At 56.2% G+C, this 20,835-nt stretch overlaps 1 protein-coding gene across 2 annotated transcripts; it reads right to left on the bottom strand.

The window, feature by feature from the left end:
* Positions 1–15,447, bottom strand: LOC112622057 (epithelial discoidin domain-containing receptor 1). 2 transcript variants are annotated; one of them, XM_025381316.1, is made up of 18 exons: positions 15,169–15,447; positions 11,244–11,370; positions 11,048–11,150; positions 10,627–10,855; positions 8,945–9,092; positions 8,584–8,683; positions 7,910–8,096; positions 7,556–7,802; positions 6,968–7,063; positions 6,708–6,859; positions 5,450–5,615; positions 4,627–4,737; positions 3,284–3,528; positions 2,999–3,126; positions 2,553–2,771; positions 1,841–2,075; positions 1,118–1,267; positions 1–1,001 (listed from the first exon to the last, which is right to left on the bottom strand). In XM_025381316.1, exons 1-18 carry the CDS (start codon positions 15,205–15,207, stop codon positions 861–863), a joined length of 2,823 nt encoding a protein of 940 aa, XP_025237101.1. In that variant the 5' UTR covers positions 15,208–15,447; the 3' UTR covers positions 1–860. The 2 variants fall into 2 exon arrangements, with proteins under 2 accessions (XP_025237101.1, XP_025237102.1); XM_025381317.1 differs by lacking the exon at positions 4,627–4,737.
* Positions 15,448–20,835: the final 5,388 nt, after the last annotated feature.

The following is a 20,835-nucleotide window of genomic DNA, read 5'->3' as shown; positions in this document are numbered from 1 at the left end:
TTGTGGAAAACTCAACCTTTATTATTACCTGCCTAGTGCAGGGGATTAAAACTGCCTCAAGCTAGGTCCATATATTAGTGTAAAAATCTGTGTCTCTCCCCCCAAAAATGTACAAACCCCAAGTGATTATAGAAAAATCAATGTGGCAGCTACACTAGAGATGTCCAACCCCAAGGCTACAGGCTGTTGCTCCCTCTTTCCCACTAATCCCAATATTTACTCCACAGAAACGTACAGGCTTAGAGAAGTTCTAGCTACAAGACTGCAGGTGGGAAGTGGGGGTGACTGAGGGCTGGGGCGGGGCTACCCCCAGGTCCAGTGTTTCAGGTGATGGAGGTGGAAGAAGCCCAAGCTGAGAACAAGTCCCGGAGCAGGCATAAGGGAACATTTTCCTCTCCTTCTTGTCCTCTTCACCCCCAGATTCTCAGCCAGTGGGGTCCAGTGTGTGACAGGGAGAGAGAAGCTGGGGGCGCAGCCACCTCTCCAGGAATCAGTGTTGTCCAGTGGGGCCCAGGTGCTCCAATGGGCCATGTCCAGTGTCTATCCTATATTTCCCCCCACCCTTCCCCAAGGGAGGGCTAGAGGAGGTTGGAGAGGATCCCATCCACAGGGCCAGCTGGGTGGGTGACAGGGGCTTCTGGGAAGGAAGAACAGGAAGGGGACATGAGAGCGTGTCCAGGAAGGGGAGAAGGGGCATCAGCTCCCTAGGTGGGCCCAGCCCACCTGCAGTCTCACTGCCTCTATTAGAGGTGATGGGCTGTCGGGAGGGGAAGGGCAGAGGTGCCATTGGGTCCTCTTGTTTTAGTGTCACTGGCTTCCCCTGGATCGCTCCCTGAGGGAGGGGCAGCTGGACGTGTGATTCACACCGTGTTGAGTGCATCCTCTGCCAGGAACCGATGCAGCTGGGAAAAGGGTGGTCGCTGCTCAGACTCCCGGCTCCAGCACCGAAGCATCAGCTCATATAGGCCCTGCGGGCAGGCAGGCGGCCGGGACAGGTACACCTGCATTGTGGCAGTGTGGATGAGAGGCAGGGGACAAATATTCTTTAGTCTCCAAGATGACAACTGCCCCTTCTGTCCCCCACCTTGGACCCATCTTCCTTCCCCTCCACTCTGACCTGCCGGCCCTGGTCCCGGAAGAACTCCCCCGCGTTCTCGATGACCTGCTCGTCGGTGAGCTGCCCAAAGGGCTGGGCCCTGCAGAGCATCAGCACCTCCCACAGGGTCACGCCAAAGGCCCACACATCACTTGCAGTCGTGAACTTCCCCTGGGATGCAGAGAAGGCAGCAAAAACAGACATCAGGCAACATAGACCCTCCTCCCTTCCTGTCAGAAGCCCCAGATCCACTCTGGGCTCCACTCAGGCCTGATCCCTCCCAACGCCAGGCTCTCCACTCTGCTCCGCTGGCCACCTTTTTCAACTCCTCTCCCTCGGATTCTGCCTTTCCTCTCCATGCTCTGGTCCTCTCTCCAGGGCCCTGGCCCACCTCTTCCTTCTGCTACTCCTTCCTCTCCATCCACCCCCACTTTCTGGTCCTGACCCTCAGTCTCCCTACGCACCCCCTCTGTCTCCAGCTTCCTCCCCCTACCTTGTCTCTTGAGCTCTCTGCCACCCTGTCTCCAACCCCAGTACCCACTCTTGGCTCCAGGACTCTTGCCCATCACACTGCAGCTCCTGCTTTCCCCAGTCCCTTGGGCTAGGAGAACCTCATTTTACAGATGAGATTCTGTAAAATGCAACCCAGAGAAAGTGCGTGACTGATGGAGACCAGGGCTGCGAGTGGCGGCCAGTGTTCTCCCACCTGCCCTGCCCCAACCTGGCTGTCCTCGGGCTGCTCACCATGAGGATGCACTCCCAGGCCATCCAGCGGATGGGCAGCACTGCCCGGCCCTGCACACGGTAATAGTCCCCAGCATAGAGGTTCCGGCTCATGCCAAAGTCTGCGATTTTGATGGTGAAATTTTCCCCAACTAGGCAGTTCCGCGTGGCCAGGTCGCGATGTACAAAGTTGAGTGTGGCCAGATAGCGCATGCCGGAGGCGATCTGGGCTGCCACATGCAACAGCATTGGGTAGCTGAGAAGGGAACCAACAGAAGGTCACTGGGGGCAGCTTCGCAGATTCCCATCCAGGAGAGGAGAGAGCGCCCACTCCCCGGGCCCGGTCACTCCGGTTCCCCATGTGGAGGTGGCATGCCCATGTGAGGCCAAGGGTCACTTCCGTCTCAATCTTCCAGGCCTAGCCAACCCTAGGGGGCTCTTCTTCCATTGTGCTCCCCAATCTGGACTCAGAGGGGAGTGAGGGTGACAGAAAGCAGAAGGGACATCATGGCAGGGCCCAAGTCCCTTCACCACTCTTGCGTAGTCACCTCCAGCCTTTCTGTCCATGTTCCTGGGTTAACTTGTCACACGTTCCTTATTCCAGGCCCTCCTGGAACCTCTCCCTGCCTTCCTACCCCCATGCTCCCCTCTTTTCCTCGAGGCTGAAGCAAGGGGAGAGGAAGAGACCCCCTTGGGGAATTCTCAGCAAGGCCCAGCCTGGGTAAGCAGGTACCTGATGGTGGGCCCCTGCGCAGCCTGCCCATCCCCAGGGGCCCCCTCAGCTGCCTTGTCCTCCAGCTGGTGGGCGCTGAGGAACTGGTTGAGGTCGCCGTTCTCCATGTAGTCAGTAATCATGCAGAGGGGGTCGTCCTGCACACACACGCCCAGCAGCCGGATGATGTTTGGGTCCTTGAGCCTCGACATGATCTTCACCTCTTTCAGGAAATCATTCCTGGAGAACAAGGAGAAGGTGAAGAGGAATGCCGAGTGGGCGGCCTGCACCTTCCCCCGCCCACCTCCTTCCTCAGGTGGACCAGGCGTCCCCACCCCCAGCGTACATGCAAATCCCCTCCCAGAAACGCCACCCCTCTGTTGAGCTCTGCCATTGTTCTCTCCAGGTGGCTCCCCACTCTTCATGGCCTCCCGTCCCTTCTTCCAGATGCCATCCCTGGTTCTCACCTGGCATTCTTGGTGGCATCTGGCCGTAAGATCTTGACAGCTACCAGCAAGGGGTGTCCCTTACGCATATTAAAGGGGCAGTCAAGACTGACCAGATCTTGAGGGCTGTCGACCTCACACAGGTGCACCTGGAGAAAGAAGTTCATTTGCTAGGCGATCACAGGGTCAAACGGATTAACATGGTCACAAATGACTAAGGTTCCTGGCCAGGGGAATGTGCAGGCATGGCATCAGAGCACCCAATAGGCCAGACACTACTGATGGCTGGGTAGGCACCCTCCTTACCTCCCCAAACTGGCCCTCGCCAAGCTTCTCTTTGAAGCGGAGCCTCGATCGAGGGAAATCCACTCTGGGGGGCCCATCCCCGACTGCCCCTGGGGGCAGTGCAGGCACAGCATAGGTGTTGCCCCCGGTGACGCCCTGCAGGGTAACAATGTCAGCCTCGGCATAATGGGGGACGCTGTTCTGGGGAGGTGGGGGCAGAAGCGGGGCGCCTGGCTTCTCAGGCTCCATATAGTCCCCACTGTAGGCTGCAGGGGTGAGGGGAAAGAAGACAGGACGAGGCATCAGGAACAGCCCGGGAGCTATGGTTCCCCACAGCTCAGCCTCCCGGAGGGCCCCGTGTCTCCCAGTCGAGTGAGAAACTGGGTCTATGCTGTATCTTCCCAGTATTCCATGCACCGACCTCAAACCAGGAAGACACTGGCATGGGATGAGAGTTAGCTATTCCAGAGGTTTTCAAGGCAATGAATATGGTTGAGCAAAACTGTCATAAAGTCTTACTCTTTAGGGCCTCCCTAGGGTCTCTCAAGAGACCATGAGATAAATCTTGGCTGGAAGAATTTTTCCCCAGGAATTCTCCCACCTCAGGATAGTCCCAGCATCCAGGCACCCTCCACCTTCCAAACCCTTGTCCCGTTCACCACAGCTCCCTCCCCTTCACTTAGCTGCTCTCCCATGGCTACTGCCTGGCTCCTCCTGGGGCCAAGCCCTCCCAGCCCTTTCAACCCAACACACCAAGCTCAATGACAAGCAGAGACAGGCACACAGAGAGGAGGGAGGATAACAGCTGCTCACAGTCCCAACACAAGTTGTCTACAGACAAGAGAGGAAGCAGAGCTGTCCCCTCTTAGCCCTGGGGAAGGGGCCACAATGAGAAGGCAACACCGAGGACAGGAGGGGCAGACGGAAAGGGTCGGGGCGTGAGCCTTCACCTCTGGGACTGCAGAGAGAGGACACATGTGGGGGAGAGGGCAAGCGCCGGGGTGAGAGCCCTCCTCCTCACAGCTCTAGAGAGAGCAGAGAATAAAGGAGGAGTTACAATAGTCTGGGGCCACCACGGCAACCTCCTGTCTAGCTCTGGAATGCCGAAGAGACAGTGTGGAAGAGGAGGAGGGAGAAGAGCTGGGGACCAGTAAGCTTTCTACTCTTCAGCTCAAGGTGGGGGGCTTTAAAAAGAGCAAGCAGCAGCAGAGATGAGCTAAGGTCACAAGAGCTTCCTCCTTGGGAGCTCAGGAGAGCAGAAGAGGCCACAGTGGGCAGAGGAGGAAGTGCAAGGTGTGAGGGCTTTTCCCTGCCCCAGTAGAGGTATGGGGAGCCTGGCGGAGCCCAGGAGCAGAGGGGCTTACCCTGGGTGTTGGTGGGTTTGGCCCAGGTGGGTGTGGGGGGGCCCGGGCCTCGAGGGGGACGGGCGTAAGTGGCCAGAAGGAGGCGGTAGGCTGGATTGGAGAGCAGCAACGCTGTCGGGAGAAGGAGGAGGGGAAACACGGGGAAGGGATGAGACTCAAGGCTAGACAGACAGGGAGACCTTGAATAGGGCAAGACCAGGGCTGATGGGATGACTGCATTAAGAGACAGACAGGATAAAACAAGGATCTGCAGAGGCTGGCTGGATAATGAATGGATGGACAGATGGGATATATGAATAGATGGATGGATGGTAAACAGATGCTTTGTTGGATGGATGGATAATAGATGGATAGATGGATGTATGAATATAGATGGATGATGGATATGGATGGATGGATGGATGAATAGATTTATGAATATAGACAGAAGGATAGATGATGGAGGATTGATGGATGGATGCAAGGGTGTATGGCTATGGAAGGAAGGATGGGTGATGGAAGATGGATGGATAGAAGGAACAAACATGGTGAGTCTAATACAAAGCAGAGGGGCCGGGGAGACACAATGAGAGGGTACAACAAAGAGAGATGTTTGTGGGACACAGACGGGATAGGAACACGGGGGACTGTGGGTAATACATGCGGAACTCTTGAGAGACACTACATGATAGGGACAAAGAGTGATATAGGCAGTAACCAGGGGCACGGAAAGAAGAAAACAAGTGGAAACTGGGGAAGACAGGGAAAAAAGAGAATGGGAAAGGGTTACAGTAAGAAAACAGCAGAGAGGACAGAGGTGCGACTGGAACAAGGCGAGTCTTACCAGAGCCATTGGGGACACAGGGAGCGGAGTGGGGAGGATTCCCACGAGGCCGGGGCTCCTGGTAGGGGGGTGGCTCTCTAGGACCTGGGCGGTTGTTGATGAGGATAGTGTCCCCAGGAACAGAGAGGTGAACCGTCAGCTCCTCTTCCAACACCCTCCGTTCAGCCTTGTCATGGGGATGGGAGGCGTCACCCGTGTTGCTCAGCACACACGGCCTGGCCCTCTGCTGTGTCCATCCCTGCGTTGCCTCCCTCAGCCCTCACAAGAGCCCTACAGCTGTAGATACTATCAGCACCATCTTTAACAAGTAGAGAAACTGAAGCTCAAGAGCATGGAGGTAACTTCCCTGTCCCACAGTGAGATTCCAACCCTCATCTGCCCAGTCCATAACTATCGACCTTTTTTTGTTTGTTTGTTTGTTTGTTTTTGGAGATGGAATTTTGCTCTTGTCGCCCAGGCTGAAGTGAAATGGCGCGATCTCAGCTTACTGCAACCTTCACCTCCCGGGTTCAAGAGATTCATGCCTCAGCGTCCCGAGTAACTGGGATTACAGGCATGAGCCACCATGCCTGGCTAATTTTGTATTCTAGTAGAGATGGGGGATTTCACCATGTTGGCCAGGCTGGTCTCGAGCTCTTGACCTCAGGTGATCCTCCTGCCTCGGCCTCCCAAAGTGCTAGGATTACAGGCGTGAGCAACCGTGTCCAGCCATCAACCTTAATGTATATTCCTGCCATTGGACTCCAACTGGAAGACATGGCCTGGGGTGTGCCAGACATCTTCCCTTTGCCCCTCCAGCCCCACTCTCCGCCTGTCTCCACCCTGCTTCTGCCCCAAGGCTGACCAGTGTAGACTGTACCAACAGGCCTCGTTTGGGCTGGCCAGAGAGGAGCCCGGCAGGAATTTGGGGCAGAAAGTGAAGTCAGGGCATCTATTCTCCCAGGCCCTCCCTGATGGGTAGGCACGGGCCAGCTGCATCCCAGGACCAAAGTCTACTGCCCCTGTCAAGGCACCCTCTCCACAGACTCTCTCCTCTGGGTCATGGTATTTGCCGCCTCCTCTCCACTCAGCAGACCCGGGACTCGGAAGCAGCCCTCCTTGTGAGCCCCATCCCCTCCTTGACATGGTGTAAGTGGTCTCTTTACTAAGCCCTCCTCTTGGAATGCTAGTGGGCTGTGCCCTGCAGGCCCCATTGGACTCTGGCTCGTGCTGGGGCCTAGCCTCCCCCCACCACTCCACAGGCCGCAGCTGTGCCCACCTTGCTGAGGAGCCTGCGCCAGTGCAGCCGCCAGAGCATGAGGGCAATGATGAGCAGCAGGAGCAGGATGATGGCCACCAGGCAGCCGATGAGGATTGCGGTCGGGCTCCCCTCGGCCTTGGCCACGGGCTGCTGGCCCCTGGGCTCCAGCTCTGGCGGAGGCAGCAGGGTCAGCACCACAGGAGGGTCCCACCCTAGCCGAGGGGGAGGCCCAGGGAGAAGGGTGCAGAGGGTCCACACGCCCACCCAAGGCTGCTCACCCAAGCTGCTGAAGTTGGTGGGAGGTGGGCCAGGCGGCCACCAGGGGGCTGGTGGGAAGGTGCCTCCCAGTGCTGGAGAGGAATTGTTCACCACATCTGGGGAGAAGGAACAAAAAGAAAGGAGAGAGGTAAATGAGGAGGAGACCCAAGGGAGGCAGTGGATTGCTGTGCAAAGGAGCAGAAGCATGGGTGATTCTCAATAGACAACCACTGACCAGTGGGGGTTGGGGGAGCAGGGTCCTGGAAGTCCCCAGCTGTGGTGGGTGTTAACCCTATAGTTGCTGGACTGTGGGGAAGCGAAGGACAGTTATCTGGAGGCTTAGAGGGTATTTCTCAACTAATACAGAAGTATTTCAATATTTTAACAACCAATACTGTCATACTAGCTCAATAACAGTCATGGGCGAGGGGCTTACAAAGGAAAGATGGATACGCAGAGAAAAGGAGGCAGAAAGGGGCTCAAGCTATTTGGGGTACCCCTAATTGAGAAGTTTCAGTGGGTGATGGGTGGATATGATGCAAGGAATGAATATTTTGGGGACACTGCAGGGTTAGGAATGAAATCAGTTGTCAATTTCAGGGACTTACCAGAGATGAAGGAGATTTCGCTGAAGAGTAACCAGGGCCCCGCAAAGAGGAAGCGGCACTGCAGAAAGCGAGCCACACGGCCACCAAGGGGCACTGAGACAGCCCGGGCTCTGGGGTCCCCCAGGTTGCCCCCCAGGTTGTGGCGCATAGGCTCCCCCTCCCAGGCCATGGCAGGGCCACGCCGGAAGCGACATTCCACCCCGCCAGGCAGACGGGCTCCCAGCGTGTGCATGTTGTTACAGTGGACCTGGGGGGAAGGGAAGAGGGCACAAGGTCAAGGCTAGGAGTGCTGGGAGCACCCCAACGGCACCACCCATAGCTTCAGAGCCCTCCTCGAGAGCCAGACTCACTCACCTGCATGGCCTGGAAGGCCCTCAGCCGGTCAAACTCAAACTCCATCTCCACGTAGCCACTGGAGAAGCTGTGGTTGCTCCATCCCACATAGTCATAGCCTGGCCAGACCCGTAGCTCCTGACTCTTCCTAAAGTCATCCAGCCCCACCACGCCATCTGCCAGCTGGCCCAGACCCCCATACTGCAATCTGGAGAAGGGACCAAGGAAGAGGAAGTTGGAAGGGAAGAGAGTCTTAATATCCAGGCACTCTGCCCTGTCACCCCCTGGCACAGTGGCCTGGCAAGCCTGGCTCCCGTCCACTAGTCCCATTCCCACCCCACCCCACCCCACACTCATGCAGCTGGCTCTGCTCTTCTCTCCACCCCTACCCCAGCTGTATCACAGGTACTTTGCAGGTCACATCCAGCACACCACCTCTAAGGGGCACCATTTCAATCTGTGATGTGCATATTTATTGCAGCAATTTCCAACAATGTGTGTTAGCAAAGAGGTGCCTTTTTTGTACACTGTCATATGGGCTAGTGGTCACCCAAGTCCTACCCTCTGAGGCCCCACCTAACCTATCCCTCTTCTCAATTCTTCCGTCTCATTCCCCACCCTACTCACCATCCCCCCCTACACACACACACAGTCCTCCCACCCTAAACTCCACGTCCTGCAGGGGTCTTTCTTACCCGCCCATGGTATGTCCATCATAGGTGGAGTCGTTGAGGTACACAGCCTCAGATAAGTACATTGTCTGCCCCACAGGGGCGGTGTAAGACAGGAGTCCATCTGGGGCAGGGTGAGAGGATGGGGATCAGAGGCACGAAGGCTCCATCCCTCATCCCTGCATCAGGCCTGGGCAGGTTGCAGGTCCCTTCTCATATCTCTCCACTGGCACATTGGCATGGAGGAGACAATGCCAGCTAGCCCCTTCCTCAGAGTGACAGTTTCCCAGCAGGAGAAAGGGAATCCTGGATGCCCATTCTCCACACTCCCCACCCTGCACTCCCCTGCTCAGGAAACAGATTTCCAGGGAGCTGGGCCACTCACCCCTCCAGAGGCAGCCATAGAGCTCCACCCGCAGACAGACGCTCATGACCCGGTCAGCCCGGGGGTAGAAGCGAACCAGTCGGGCAACCATGGGGGGCCCAAGGTCCTTCAGCACTACTCCCTCAGGGTCCTCATTGCCTGAGATCACCTGTGGGCCAGGAAACGGGGTGCGTGGGAAGGGGTCCAGGTCAGATCTTACTTCCCAGCCACCAGCTGCTCCCTGGCCCAGCCCACAGTGGCCACTTAGAGACCCGTGAGGGGTGGCACCGAGCACACAGCACTGTGGGGCACAGCCAGGCATGGGTGAAATGAAGATCTGCAGCTGAGACCTCTGGCCCTCTTGCAGCTCTGATGTTCTGTCCTCAGACTCCAGGCTCAGCTGCCCTCTTCTCCTTGTCTGGCTCCATCCATTTGTCTCCCAGCCTATCCTCCCATTGTGCCCAGATTCTCCCCAGTCCTCACAGCCCTGCACCCCTGCCTCAGCTTCCCCTTCATTTCAGCCCATTCCCTCTGTTCATTCAGCAGAAGGTGGGTGAGTGCCTGCTCTGTGCCAGGCACGTTCTCAGTGGTGAACGTCACTCCCCGCCCTTGCAGGACTGAAATCCCAGCAAGGGAAACAGCTGCGAAGAACAAGAGGCAGGGTGTATGGACAGAGCAGTGCAGTGGGTGGCCAGAAAAGGCTCTCTGAGGAGGTGACACCTGGCGGAGAACTGAATGGGGTGAGGGAGAGCCTGTGGTTATTTGCGGGAGGAGCTTTGCAGGCACAGAGAAAACGTCCGGAAGCTGTGGGAACGAGCCCTGGCTTGTTCCAGCAACAACGAGAACGGCAGTGTGGCCAAGGAGGCGCAAGGAGCCAGTGATGCAGGCAGGAGCCAGGTCAGGCTGAGCATCCCGCACCAGCTAGGGGTTCAGCTTTTGTTCTGGCAGAGTGGAAAGCCAGCACAGGGGTGTCGGCTAGGTGTGACGTATCTGATTTACATGCTTTAAGGTCCACTTGATGCAGCCCCCCAGGTGGAAATCTGGCTCCAGGCAGAAAAGGGCAGAAGCAGGGAGACCCATTTGGCATCTACTGCACTCATCTAAGCTGGAGATGGTGGGCGGGTGGCCTAGGGCAGTAGAGGTGGAGTGGTGAGGAGTGACTGGACTCAGGAACACTATGGAGGTAGAACAGACTGGGCTGCTGATACTTTGGAAGGAGGTGAGAGAAAAAGAGGAATCAAGGATTTCATCTTAGCTTATAGCCTAGGCAACCAGGCAATGGTGATACCACTTCCTGAGCTGGAGAATGCCAGGGGAGGAGCAGGTTTAGGTTGGGAATGGGAATCAAATGCAGCTTGGGAAATTAAAGGTACGTTTGAGATGCCTATTAGACATCTAGGTGGCTGGCTACAATGCTTGTAATCCCAGCACTTTGGGAGGCTAAGGTGGGAAGATCGCTGAGCCCAGGAGTTCAAGACCAGCCTGGGCAACATAGCAAGACCCCATCTGTTTAAAAAAAAAAGACATCTAGGTGAAGAAGTCCAAAAGGTAGCCAGGTTTGCAATACTGTTTGGAGCTCAGCTGAGAGGCTTGGGCTGGCGATTATATAAACTGGAGGGTCGTCAGTGTATAGGTGGTGTTCACAGTACAGCTGGAAGTGAGGAAAATCAACCTCCTCTGGGTGCTGCCTCTGCCAGTCTCACCTCCTGACCCCAGCGGTCCTTCCAGTCCATCCAGCGGCGACCGTCCCGGGAGTAACGCAGCCGGTAGCTCCGGGAGAACTCCTTGCCCAGGCCCCCAGCATGCCGTCCCTGGGTGCCCACCAGAGCCACCAGGTGCAGCCGTTGTAGATCCACCTGCAAGTACTCCTCCTCCTTGGGAAACACCGACCCTGCGGGGCACCAGGCCCCATCCCCGTCACTGCTCTCCAACCTGAAAGGGTGAAGAGGGGCACAGAGAACATCTGGCCCCAGGTCTGCCTCTATCTCCAGTACTTAAACCCCACTTCATTCGCCCCTCAGACTGCAGGGCTTTCACTGGCATGGGCAGAGGGGTTGGAGGGGAAGTAGAGGTCCCAGGGGCTCCCCTCGGGGCAGCTGCAGGTGTATCAGGTGTGCCAAGTACCTGCTGTGGCGGGCGGCAGTGGAGTCTGACCAGGAGCTGGAAGCAGAGATGTCACTGTCTGGGATGGTCCGGTCCTGCATGCCCAGGGCATAGCGGCACTTGGCTGAGTAAAAAGCAGGCATGTAACAGGTCAAGGCCCCCAACTCTCTACCTCCCAAGCCCTGGCCCTCAGGGACCCATGATTCAGTCTCCTCACCAGGATCAAAATGTCCCTTCATGTCAGCATCTCCACTTGCCACCAAGAGCAGCAGCAGTAAAGACGAGAGGGCCCCTGGCCCCATAGCTCCTGATCCCTCGGGCCTAAGGGGGTGGGGGCAGCATCTCTGCAGGGGATAAAATGGGTGGTGGGTAAGTTAATCAGGGGACTGAGTCATAGCTGACAGCAACAGACAGAATGGGCCGCTTTGGGGATAATAACAGTAAAACAACAACAACAGTCATTGTTTAACAGCATCAGCTGTATTTTTAGAATGCTTCCCCTGTGCCAGACACTGGCCTAAACCCTTAAACAGAATCCATAATTTTATCTTCACAGTCACTTCATAAGGTAGATACTATTACTATCCATATTTAACACATGAAGAAACTAGGGCAGAGATCAGTTAACTTCCTGAAGCCCCATTTCTGCAATCAAGAATGGGCAAAATACCCCCATAGACAATGGCTTAGAACAAACAAGTGTGCAAAAAATGTTATAACACACACAACAGGAAAAGGTTTAATAACTACAGTAAACTAAGGCCCCTTAGGAACTGACAAGAAAAAATACATAAGTAACCCAATAAAGAAACCACCAAAGAATTTGAATAGTCATTTCACAGAAAAAGCCAAATTGCCAACATTTTTTTATGGTCAAATTCACTAGCCTCAGGGAAATACCACACAGATTGACTAGATTTTTTTTTAAGGCTGTAACATATAAAAGTGGTGGAGGGTGAAGAAAAGGGAGGCACTATGCTCAATGGCAGAAATGTAGTGTTATCCTCTATTAGGAAAGGGATCTAGCAATGTCTATTAATTTAAAAAGCACGTCCTCTTCAACCCAGCATTCCCTCTCCTAATGATCTACCCAAATGGGGAGACAGAAGCACCAGGAAGAAAGAACATATGTGCAGGGCTGGGTCTGGTGGCTCATGCCTGTAACCCCAGCACTTGGGGAGGTTGAGATGGGAGGATCACTTGAGGCCAGGAGTTAGAGACCAGCCTGGTCAACATAGCGAGACCCCATCTCTTTTAAAAAAAAAAAATGAAAAAGAAAAAGAAAAAGAAAAAAGAAAAAAAAGAAGATGCTCAAAGATGTTTATTATGGCACCTTTTGTGAGACATAAATCTGTAAGATATGTGAATGCCCACAGAGGACAGGCTGGAATTAAAAAATAATAATAATAAGGTTTATGGACTACTCTGCAGCTATGAAAAGTAACAAAGAGGCAATAAATTCCTAACTTAGTGTAATTTCCTTGTGTATCTGTTGAATATGAAAAGCAACCTACAGAAGTATAAAAAATTATCCCACCTTTTGAAAACAGAACAAGCACCCATGTTTGTATATATATCTGTGTGTATGTCTACAGGTAAAGAATATATAATAGAATATAACAATAGAATATAATATAGCCGGGCGCGGTGGCTCACGCCTGTAATCCCAGCACTTTGGGAGGCCGAGGCGGGCGGATCACAAGGTCAGGAGATCGAGACCACAGTGAAACCCCGTCTCTACTAAAAATACAAAAAATTAGCCGGGCGCGGTGGTGGGCGCCTGTAGTCCCAGCTACTCAGGAGGCTGAGGCAGGAGAATGGCGTGAACCCGGGAGGCGGAGCTTGCAGTGAGCCGAGATCGCGCCACTGCACTCCAGCCTGGGCGACAGCGCGAGACTCCGTCTCAAAAAAAAAAAAAAAAAAAAAAAAAAGAATATAATATAACACGAGTTAACATGAATGGGGCAAAAGAAAAGCAAATAAAAAAAGACAGGTTGATTGTATTATTTTTCTAAATCCTATAACATAAATGCATTTATGTAAAACCATATGATATGTAAAAGAATATGAAATTCATTTTGAATTTTAAAAAATAAATGTCCCAGAAAAGGTTGGGCAATTCCTTGTTGAGGATATGATAGAATTAAACATCAGATAAGCCTGGACCAGCTGACCCTGCTGCCCTCCCACATAGGAGTCTAGACTTCTAAGACAAGGGCAGAGGGGACCCCAGCACCTTCCAGTCTTACTGTCCCCTAGAGCCCTCTAGGCCCAGGGTGGTCCCTGGACCATCAGCAATACCTGGAAGCATGGAAGAAATCAGAATCTCAGGCTCACCCTTGACCTGCTGAATCAGAATCTGCATTTTAACACAATTCCCAGGTGATCTGTGCCCATTAAAGTTTCAAAATCCCTACTCTGTTCCTCAGGATCAGGAAGCTTACCCCACATAAAACAATTCTAAATGGCATCTCCTTACAAACCCAAATAACTACTCTCCCCTCCCCTGCTGCAGGAAAAGCTGTCCTAACCTGTACTGGTCCCAGAGCCCCACAGTGAAGTCTCCAGGCCCTAGAGTCCTGAGGGACTCGACTGCCACCTCTTATCAGGTTCAGGGCATCTTGGGCCCAGTTATCCCTGCTCTGCCTTCCTGAGACCCAGACATCCAGTCCCCCAGTTCCCACTTCCAGAAGGTGGCTGCCTCTGAGGGAATGAGGAAAGGCTGAGTTGCCTTGGAGATGAGGGCGGGTCTAAAGACAAGGAAGGCAGGTCACCCCAGGAGGTAGGAGGAGTGGGGGATACTCCCCCATCCCTTTGTCCTCCTTCAGCTGCTCCCACAATGCACTAGGGCAGGAATGTAAGAGGCAGCTGAGACCCCAGAGCTCTGAAGCAGCAGCTGAGGGGGATGACTGAGTTGTGGGGGGCACTCAGTTATCAAGGAGAGGCTAGAACCAGAAGGCATCACGCCTGGTCCCTTAGGGTCCAGCGCTAGGGAGCAGGCGGCCAGAGTCCCAGGAGACTGGCTCAGAATTCCTGGGTGCCACTCTCCACCCCCACCTCTCTCTGGAACAGCGGGGCTCTTGTTCCCCTGAGTAACCTTCATGCCTATCCCAGATGAGTCATCCGAGCCACACAGAGCCGAGAGGAGCCCGGGGCAGAGACACAAAGGCAGGCAGAGGATAGGAGGCAGGCAGAGACAGATCGAGAGCCACAATGCAAGAGGTAAATAGAGCAGGCTCAGAAACACGGGGCACAGAGCCAAGCAGAGGAGCACAGAGAAGCACAGAGCCATCTGGGCTCTCCGTTCTCCAACACCCCCAGTCACCTCATCTCTCTCCACTGGGTCTTCAGCCCATAGTCAGAGACACAGAGGGCAAGAGAGGACAGGCCCAGAAGACCTTCCCCAATCCCACCGCCTCCCACCCCATTACAACCAAAGACAAACCAGGGGCCAGGCCACCCTGCCTCAAGTCTTTCACGCTCCTCTCCCAACCCCCCATGTCCCACTCAGACAACACCCACACAGCTCTGTATACACACACACACACACACACACACACACAGTAAGACACAGAAACTTACTGAACTGGCTGTAAACAGCGAGGCTAAATGTGGCATGCACACACCCCCCTCTCAGTGTCTCTGACAACCATCACAGAGTTTCTGAGACAGAGGAAACACAGAAGCTCATGCACACATCAACCCGTCCACACCTGGGCATTCCTTCAAGTCCAACCCCATCGCTCAATGAATAGCCACTTCAGACACCTGTGAACATGAAATGACAGACACCACATGCTCCTGTGACCAGAAGACAGCATGAGACACACACGCCCAGGCCCTTGGGTACAGGATCCCCAGAGAACTGGGGCCCAGCCTCTAACACACACAGGTGACCAAGCCAGAGGGATGTCGAGGGGGCAGAGAACAGGTGGGCGCTGGGTGGGAAGAGTGGCAATAAGGACAACAGCCTTTCCCTGCCTTTCCACTCTCCTTTCACCTGTCTCCACTACACCACTCAGTCCTGGACACACCTACAGGCCCTCAGCAACAGCCGGCGAGCTTGGGCGCCAGCGTCTGGCTGCTGGAAGTACTGGGAAGAAATGTTCAGTCAGGAGCCAGGTGTGGGGGGTGGCGCTCACTGGCAATGACATTCTCTCATGCCAGAGCCAACTGACCATTCAGCCGGGAAGAGTGGTGTCACTGGTGGGTTACAGTGTCAGTCCCTCTTTTTGCTGGACTGTGACCAGGGTGACCAACTGGGTGTTGGCTGAGCGAAGGCTTAGCAGTCAGTAGATGGCCCCAGGGACTGGCCAGGTGGAGGGCAGGCCGTGCTCTCCAGGCGGTGATGAGCTGACTCAGTGGGGCTGCGCAGGAGCATCTCCTCCCGGGGCTCAGTACCTCCACACTGAGTGAAGGGGGACTTCCCTCCATGCTGGAGGCTCAAAGCTCTTTCTGGGAGGTCAGGGCTTCACCTCCCCCCAGCGCCCGCCCCCGGTTTTCAGATGGTAAGCCAGAGCATCGGGGAGGCGGGCAGGGAGGCTTAGAAGAGCTGGACGACCAAGCACGGCCCGGGACGTCCTGTCTCCCCCGCCGCTCGCCCGGCAGCCGCCGCCGCGCGCCGCCACCCCAAGAGCCCCAGGCCTCCGCCAGCGGGGTCCGCTCGCCGCTCTCCCTACCTCTCATCGCTCCTCCCGGCAGACCCAGGCGTCCGACCCGGGAGCAGGGCCTCTTCGGCGGCAGGGCGAGGGGCGGGGGAGGCGGAGGGAGCCAGGAGCCAGGAGCGGGAGGCGCCGGCGGGGCTCGGGTGTCGGGAGGCGGCTCCCGCGAGCAGCTGTCGGGGGCCTGTTCCGGGGAGAGGAGCCAGGACTGGGGCGGCTCGGGCCCAGGCGCCGCCTCCCCCTCGCCTCGGCTCCCTCCCTTCCTCCTCCCGCTCCTCGCTCTGCTCCCTCCCCTCGGCCTTCTCGCCGCGCGTTCGGGCTCGCCGCCCTCCCTTCCCCCTCCCGGACCCAGTAGTCCCGGTGGCTCCCACGCCCCGCGCCGCGCTCCAGGCTCCGCGCCCGCCACGCCCACCCCGTGCGCCCGCGCCCGGCCCGGCCTCCCCCAGGTAACCCGCCCGCCGAGCCCGCCAGGGCGCTCCGAGGCCGCCCAGCCGCCCGCGCCGCTGCCCCCGGTCGGCTCCGCGCCCAGTCCCCTCCACCCACTCGCAGCCCACCCCCGCTTCCCAAAACGAGAACCTCCAAAGCTGGCGCCCCAGGGGGCCGGCTGCAGTCCCGCTCAGTGCCCACGAGGGGAAGACGCCCCTCCTACTTCTGGGCTCGGTTCCTGGTGGGAGAGGCGAAGGGGAGCAGCCCCAGGGCACAGAGGAAGAAGCAGGTTCCCACAGGCTAGGCCCAGCCCAGCTGCCGGAGTTAGCCCGGAGAAGGGAGCAGGGCTCAGGTCTCAGGGCTCACCTGTCCAGCCAGGCCCAGACAACTCTTTTCACTCCACCAACCTTTGCTCCTCTCTCGCAGCCTGTGCGCTCCCGCCCCTACCACCCAACCTGGAAGGCCCCAGACCCTGAGGGCGGGCCCACTCTCTTCTAACCCCTTCCTCTCTAACCTTCTCCTCTCAGTTCTTCTCTCTGCAGGGCCTTCTCAGGAACCCGGGGGTCCAGACGCCCAGGCCCTGATTCCCCTGGGCTCCCAACGGAGTGGAGTGGGAGGGGAACTCAGGAGTCCTCAGGACAAGCCTCCCTCAGGTCCAGCCAGCTCTAGCCCTGGTGAACCGGAGGGTCTGATCACTGGCCAGAAAAGGACAAAAATGAGGCCAGGGCAAAGTTGGGTGGTCGGGAGGAGGAAGAAGAGGAGCAGGAGAAGGATGGAGGCACAGTGAAAATCACACACAGTCAAAAGGAAGGGGACCAAGAGACCCAGGGAAGATGACACAGTGACAATGAGTGGGCAAAGCAACTGAGAGAGCTGCTGGGCAGAGGATGGAGCGGGACAGAACTTGTGTGGGAGGTGCTTCTCCCGCTCCCCCCCCCCCTCAGCATTACCTCAGCCCCTCACCTCTCTCCACACCCCCACACCTGCTCACCACCTAGACAATGTCACGGTCACAGGAAGGTCTCACTCCACTGCACATCTCCACCCCAGAAACCTCACAGTAGATAAAAACATACCCTGCTTGCAGTCCCAGACAACGATCCCAAGAAAGAAACACGAAGTCCCAACCAGACAAGTACACAAAAGCACTACCAGGAAGAAGCTGGCCCTTGGGAAAGGCCGAGGCACACATGGGCACTAGTTCAGAAGCCCAAGGACGTTCCAACGGCTGAGGGACCTGCTAACAGCCAGCCTCAGGGTCACTCGGAGAGCAGCTTCTTCCCGCCTCCCTGTCCCACCAAGCCCCCGGGGATTCCTCCGGAACACCTACCCCTCCGGAGACAGCAGCTGGGGAATCTAGGCCCAGGAGACGCTGGACTGGGGGTGGGGCCAGCCTGGGGGTGGGGCCAAGGCTTCCCAAGTCACCTCACCTGGCAGCACGCAGCCCCTCCTTCCAGGAGTTGTGCTCTGGGAAAGCCCCGACAGGCCTGCCAGGCAAGCTACAGCCCGTCATACCCTGGTGGGACATTCCACACCGCAGACCCACGCTGACCCCAGCTAAGTGGCATGACAGTGCCAGACAGAGGGGTCCACTGGGGAGAGCAGAAGGAGCTAGAGAGTCCTGAAACCTTTGTCCCTTCTTCTCACTGCCTCAGGAGAAATTCCCAGCGGTGATGCCCACCTCGCCCCAGCTCCAGGCTGGAGGAGTGGGAGGGATGCAAGGCTGGGGCCCAGTGGAGTCAAGTGACAACGGAAGGGGAGCTGGAGCCAGCTGGAATGCGGGACTCGGGCTTCCCGGGGGCCTGAGAGGGAAATCCCAGCCATCCTGGGGCCCAGAGAGCAGCACCAAAGACCAAGAGGGCCTGATTACCCATCCGTGGTCCCCAGAGCCCATTCCACATCTCCTGCATCACTCCGAACCCCAGAGGCCCCCTGTGTCCCCCAGAACCCCAAAAGACCTTCTACCATCCCCTCCCATCCTGGGCTTCCCTCCCCTTCAAGCCAGTGGCAGCCTGCTGCCCAGGAAGGAGAGGACAGGAAACAGCTGAAAAAATGTGAGGAGAGGCACATAGGAGAGGGGAGAGGGCAGCTTCAGGCCTGCAGACCACCTGGCCACAGGAGGGAAGCCCAGCACGACCAGCGAGCGAGAGGACGGACCAGATGGGTCCCCACACACACACTAGCTGCAGTGCCTTCTGAGAGCTGCAGTTGCCTCTCGGGGAGCAGGCTGGGTCAGCAGCTGGGGAGAGTGAGAAGTGACGGGTAGGGGGCAGGGTGAAGGAGTGGACAAGGTTTTGGGTGTGAGTCAGACCTGATGCCACTGAATACAAACTGGAAACTGAGGTCAGGGAGTGAAGGAGGAGATTGAGATGACATATCTCTGGGAGATGAAACCGCTCAGCTGTGGATGGGGAAGAAGGGGGCACGGGACCAGAAGAGGGAGAGGAGGCTGATGGTCAGATGGGGACAATGGTGAGGGAACTCCCAGAGAGACAGGAGATGGACTGAGGTAAAGGCCGAGGAGACGGGAGAGAGGAAAAGGAGGATGAAGACAGGGCCCACACAGCAAAAGGTGGGAAGCCCCAGGCGCTCAGAGGAGGAGACTGAAGTTTGGGAAGAAAAGGGCTGAACTGGATGAAGGAACTGAAGTGGACGTGGTGGGGAAACAGTGTTGGGAACAAACTCCTAAGAGAGGAAGGCAGGGAACTGAGGAGGCCTGAGAGCTGGGCAGACAGACCAAGGGAACAAGAAACAAGGACAAGGGAAGAGAAGGGGCTGGAGTGAAACAGAGAGTGGAAGGAAAGAGGAGGGAGACTGGGGCACAAAGTGTGAAGCTAAGGGACACAGGGAGATGAGAAGAATAAAAGGCTGAGAAAGGAAGAGGCACCTGCAGGACAGACGGGGACACAAGGCCCAAAGAGAGAATCGAACCTGTTTCTGGACAATGGTCCCCCATTGGGGGACACCCTAGCTCCTTAGCCCATTTGCCACACCATGGCCCCCAACTCTATTCCCTGTCCTTCCCCTCCTCCCTGCCAAGTTCTGGGCCGCTCCCCTCCTCCCACCACATCTCCGGCCTCCAGCCAGGACCGCCTGGTCCCTGCCCACAAGGGGAGGGCCCAGCTCCAGTGCCCACTCCTGCCCTCCCAGTTCATCTCTGGCTTCCTCCCTCTCACCTCCAGCTCAGGATTCTCTTAGGTCCCAGTCACCCCAGTCTCAGGCCTTTGGGGTTTCAGGTCTGGGGCTGCCAACACCGCCTGGCTTTGTCCGAGCGTCCAGGGCCCTGGGCCCAGGAGGAGCAGCTGCCCGGGCCAGCTGCGGCTGGCTTCGATGTGACCATGGCAACCAAGTCCCGCTCCCCTCACCAGCCTCTAGGCCCCTGCAGAGAGGGACGGAGCAGCCTGGCTGGGGAGAAAGGGAGGGGAGGCTGAGAACTGTGAAACAGAACCAAAGGGAGACCCCAGACAAAGAAACCCCAGACAAAGAGAGATGAAGAGAGGCAGAGGAAGCAGAAGGCGGTGTTGGGGGTGGTGGCCGGCAGCTCAGGCCCTCCAGAGGGGGAGAATCTAGGAGAGACAGAGAAAGAGGCAAAAGCAGGGGCTGACTTGAGGGGGAGAAGAGAGATTAGCATTGACTGGCAGAGGTCCTTTAGAGACTCCTTCTGGGCCCCTGAGAATTCACTTCCTTCCCGCAGGATTTTGCAACCTGGAGAGAATCCCAGTTTCTTAGTTGGCTGCCTCAAAAATATTATATATGGCGAGAGCTTCCCTCCAGTTACACCAATGGCCATAGGAAATACCTGAGAACAAAAGGCACTCTCAGTTTTCACAAACAGCCCCAATTTCAAAACCTAAACCATTACCTTTTAAATACCAATGGCAATGGAGCCAGTTGCGGTGGCTCACACCTGTAATCCCAGCGCTTTGGGAAGCCAAGGAGGGCGGATCGCTTGAGCCCAGAAGTTCAAGACCAGCTTGGGCAACGTGGCACAACCCCATCTCTACAAAAAATTAGCTGGGTGTGGTGATGCGCACGAGTAGTCCCAGCCAAATCTGCCTTTCTGGCTTCACTCATGGGACGGACCCTTCCTCCGGGCAAGGCTGCATTTGGATGTAGCCATATTCACGCCTCCCTGTCTTTTGGCTCCTCCACTTCTCTGGTCAGGAATGGCCTTGCCTCATCTCTGCAAATCTTAGCACAACTTAAGGCCCAGTTCAAGCTCCAGCTCCTCCCTGAGGTCTTCCTGAGTCTTGCCTTATGTCCCACTCAGGAGGACCTGGCCTCCTCCTTCCCTGGGTTCCCACAACCCTTTCCAGCTCTGCCTATAGTACGGTGTTCTGTCTTCTGTGACTAGATACATATATACGCCTAACACTCTCTAGACTGTAAAGGTCTGGAAGGTGGGGAGCGGAATCCATTACTGAATGCATCTTTCATAGCTCTCGCTCTCAGAGCCCTGCCCTATGCAAACTCTTTTTTTTTTTTTTTTTCTGAGACAGACTTTCACTCTTGTCTCCCAGGCTGGAGTGCAATGGCGCATTCTCGGCTCACTGCACCCTCCACCTCTCGGGTTCAAGCGATTCTCCTGCCTCAGCCTCCCAAGTATCATTGAGTAGTTTGGCTTATTCTGAAGGTGAGGAGAAAGAACCTTGGGGTTTTGAGTCGGGAAATGACATGTTTAGATTTGTGTTCTTTTTTTTTTTTTTTTTTTTTTTTTTTTTT

The sequence above is a fragment of the Theropithecus gelada genome, chromosome 4 (genome assembly GCF_003255815.1).
Source record: "Theropithecus gelada isolate Dixy chromosome 4, Tgel_1.0, whole genome shotgun sequence".
NCBI classification, from domain to species: Eukaryota; Metazoa; Chordata; class Mammalia; order Primates; family Cercopithecidae; genus Theropithecus; species Theropithecus gelada.
Note: the sequence above shows the minus strand (reverse complement) of the source record. Positions and strands in the feature narration are given on the sequence as shown.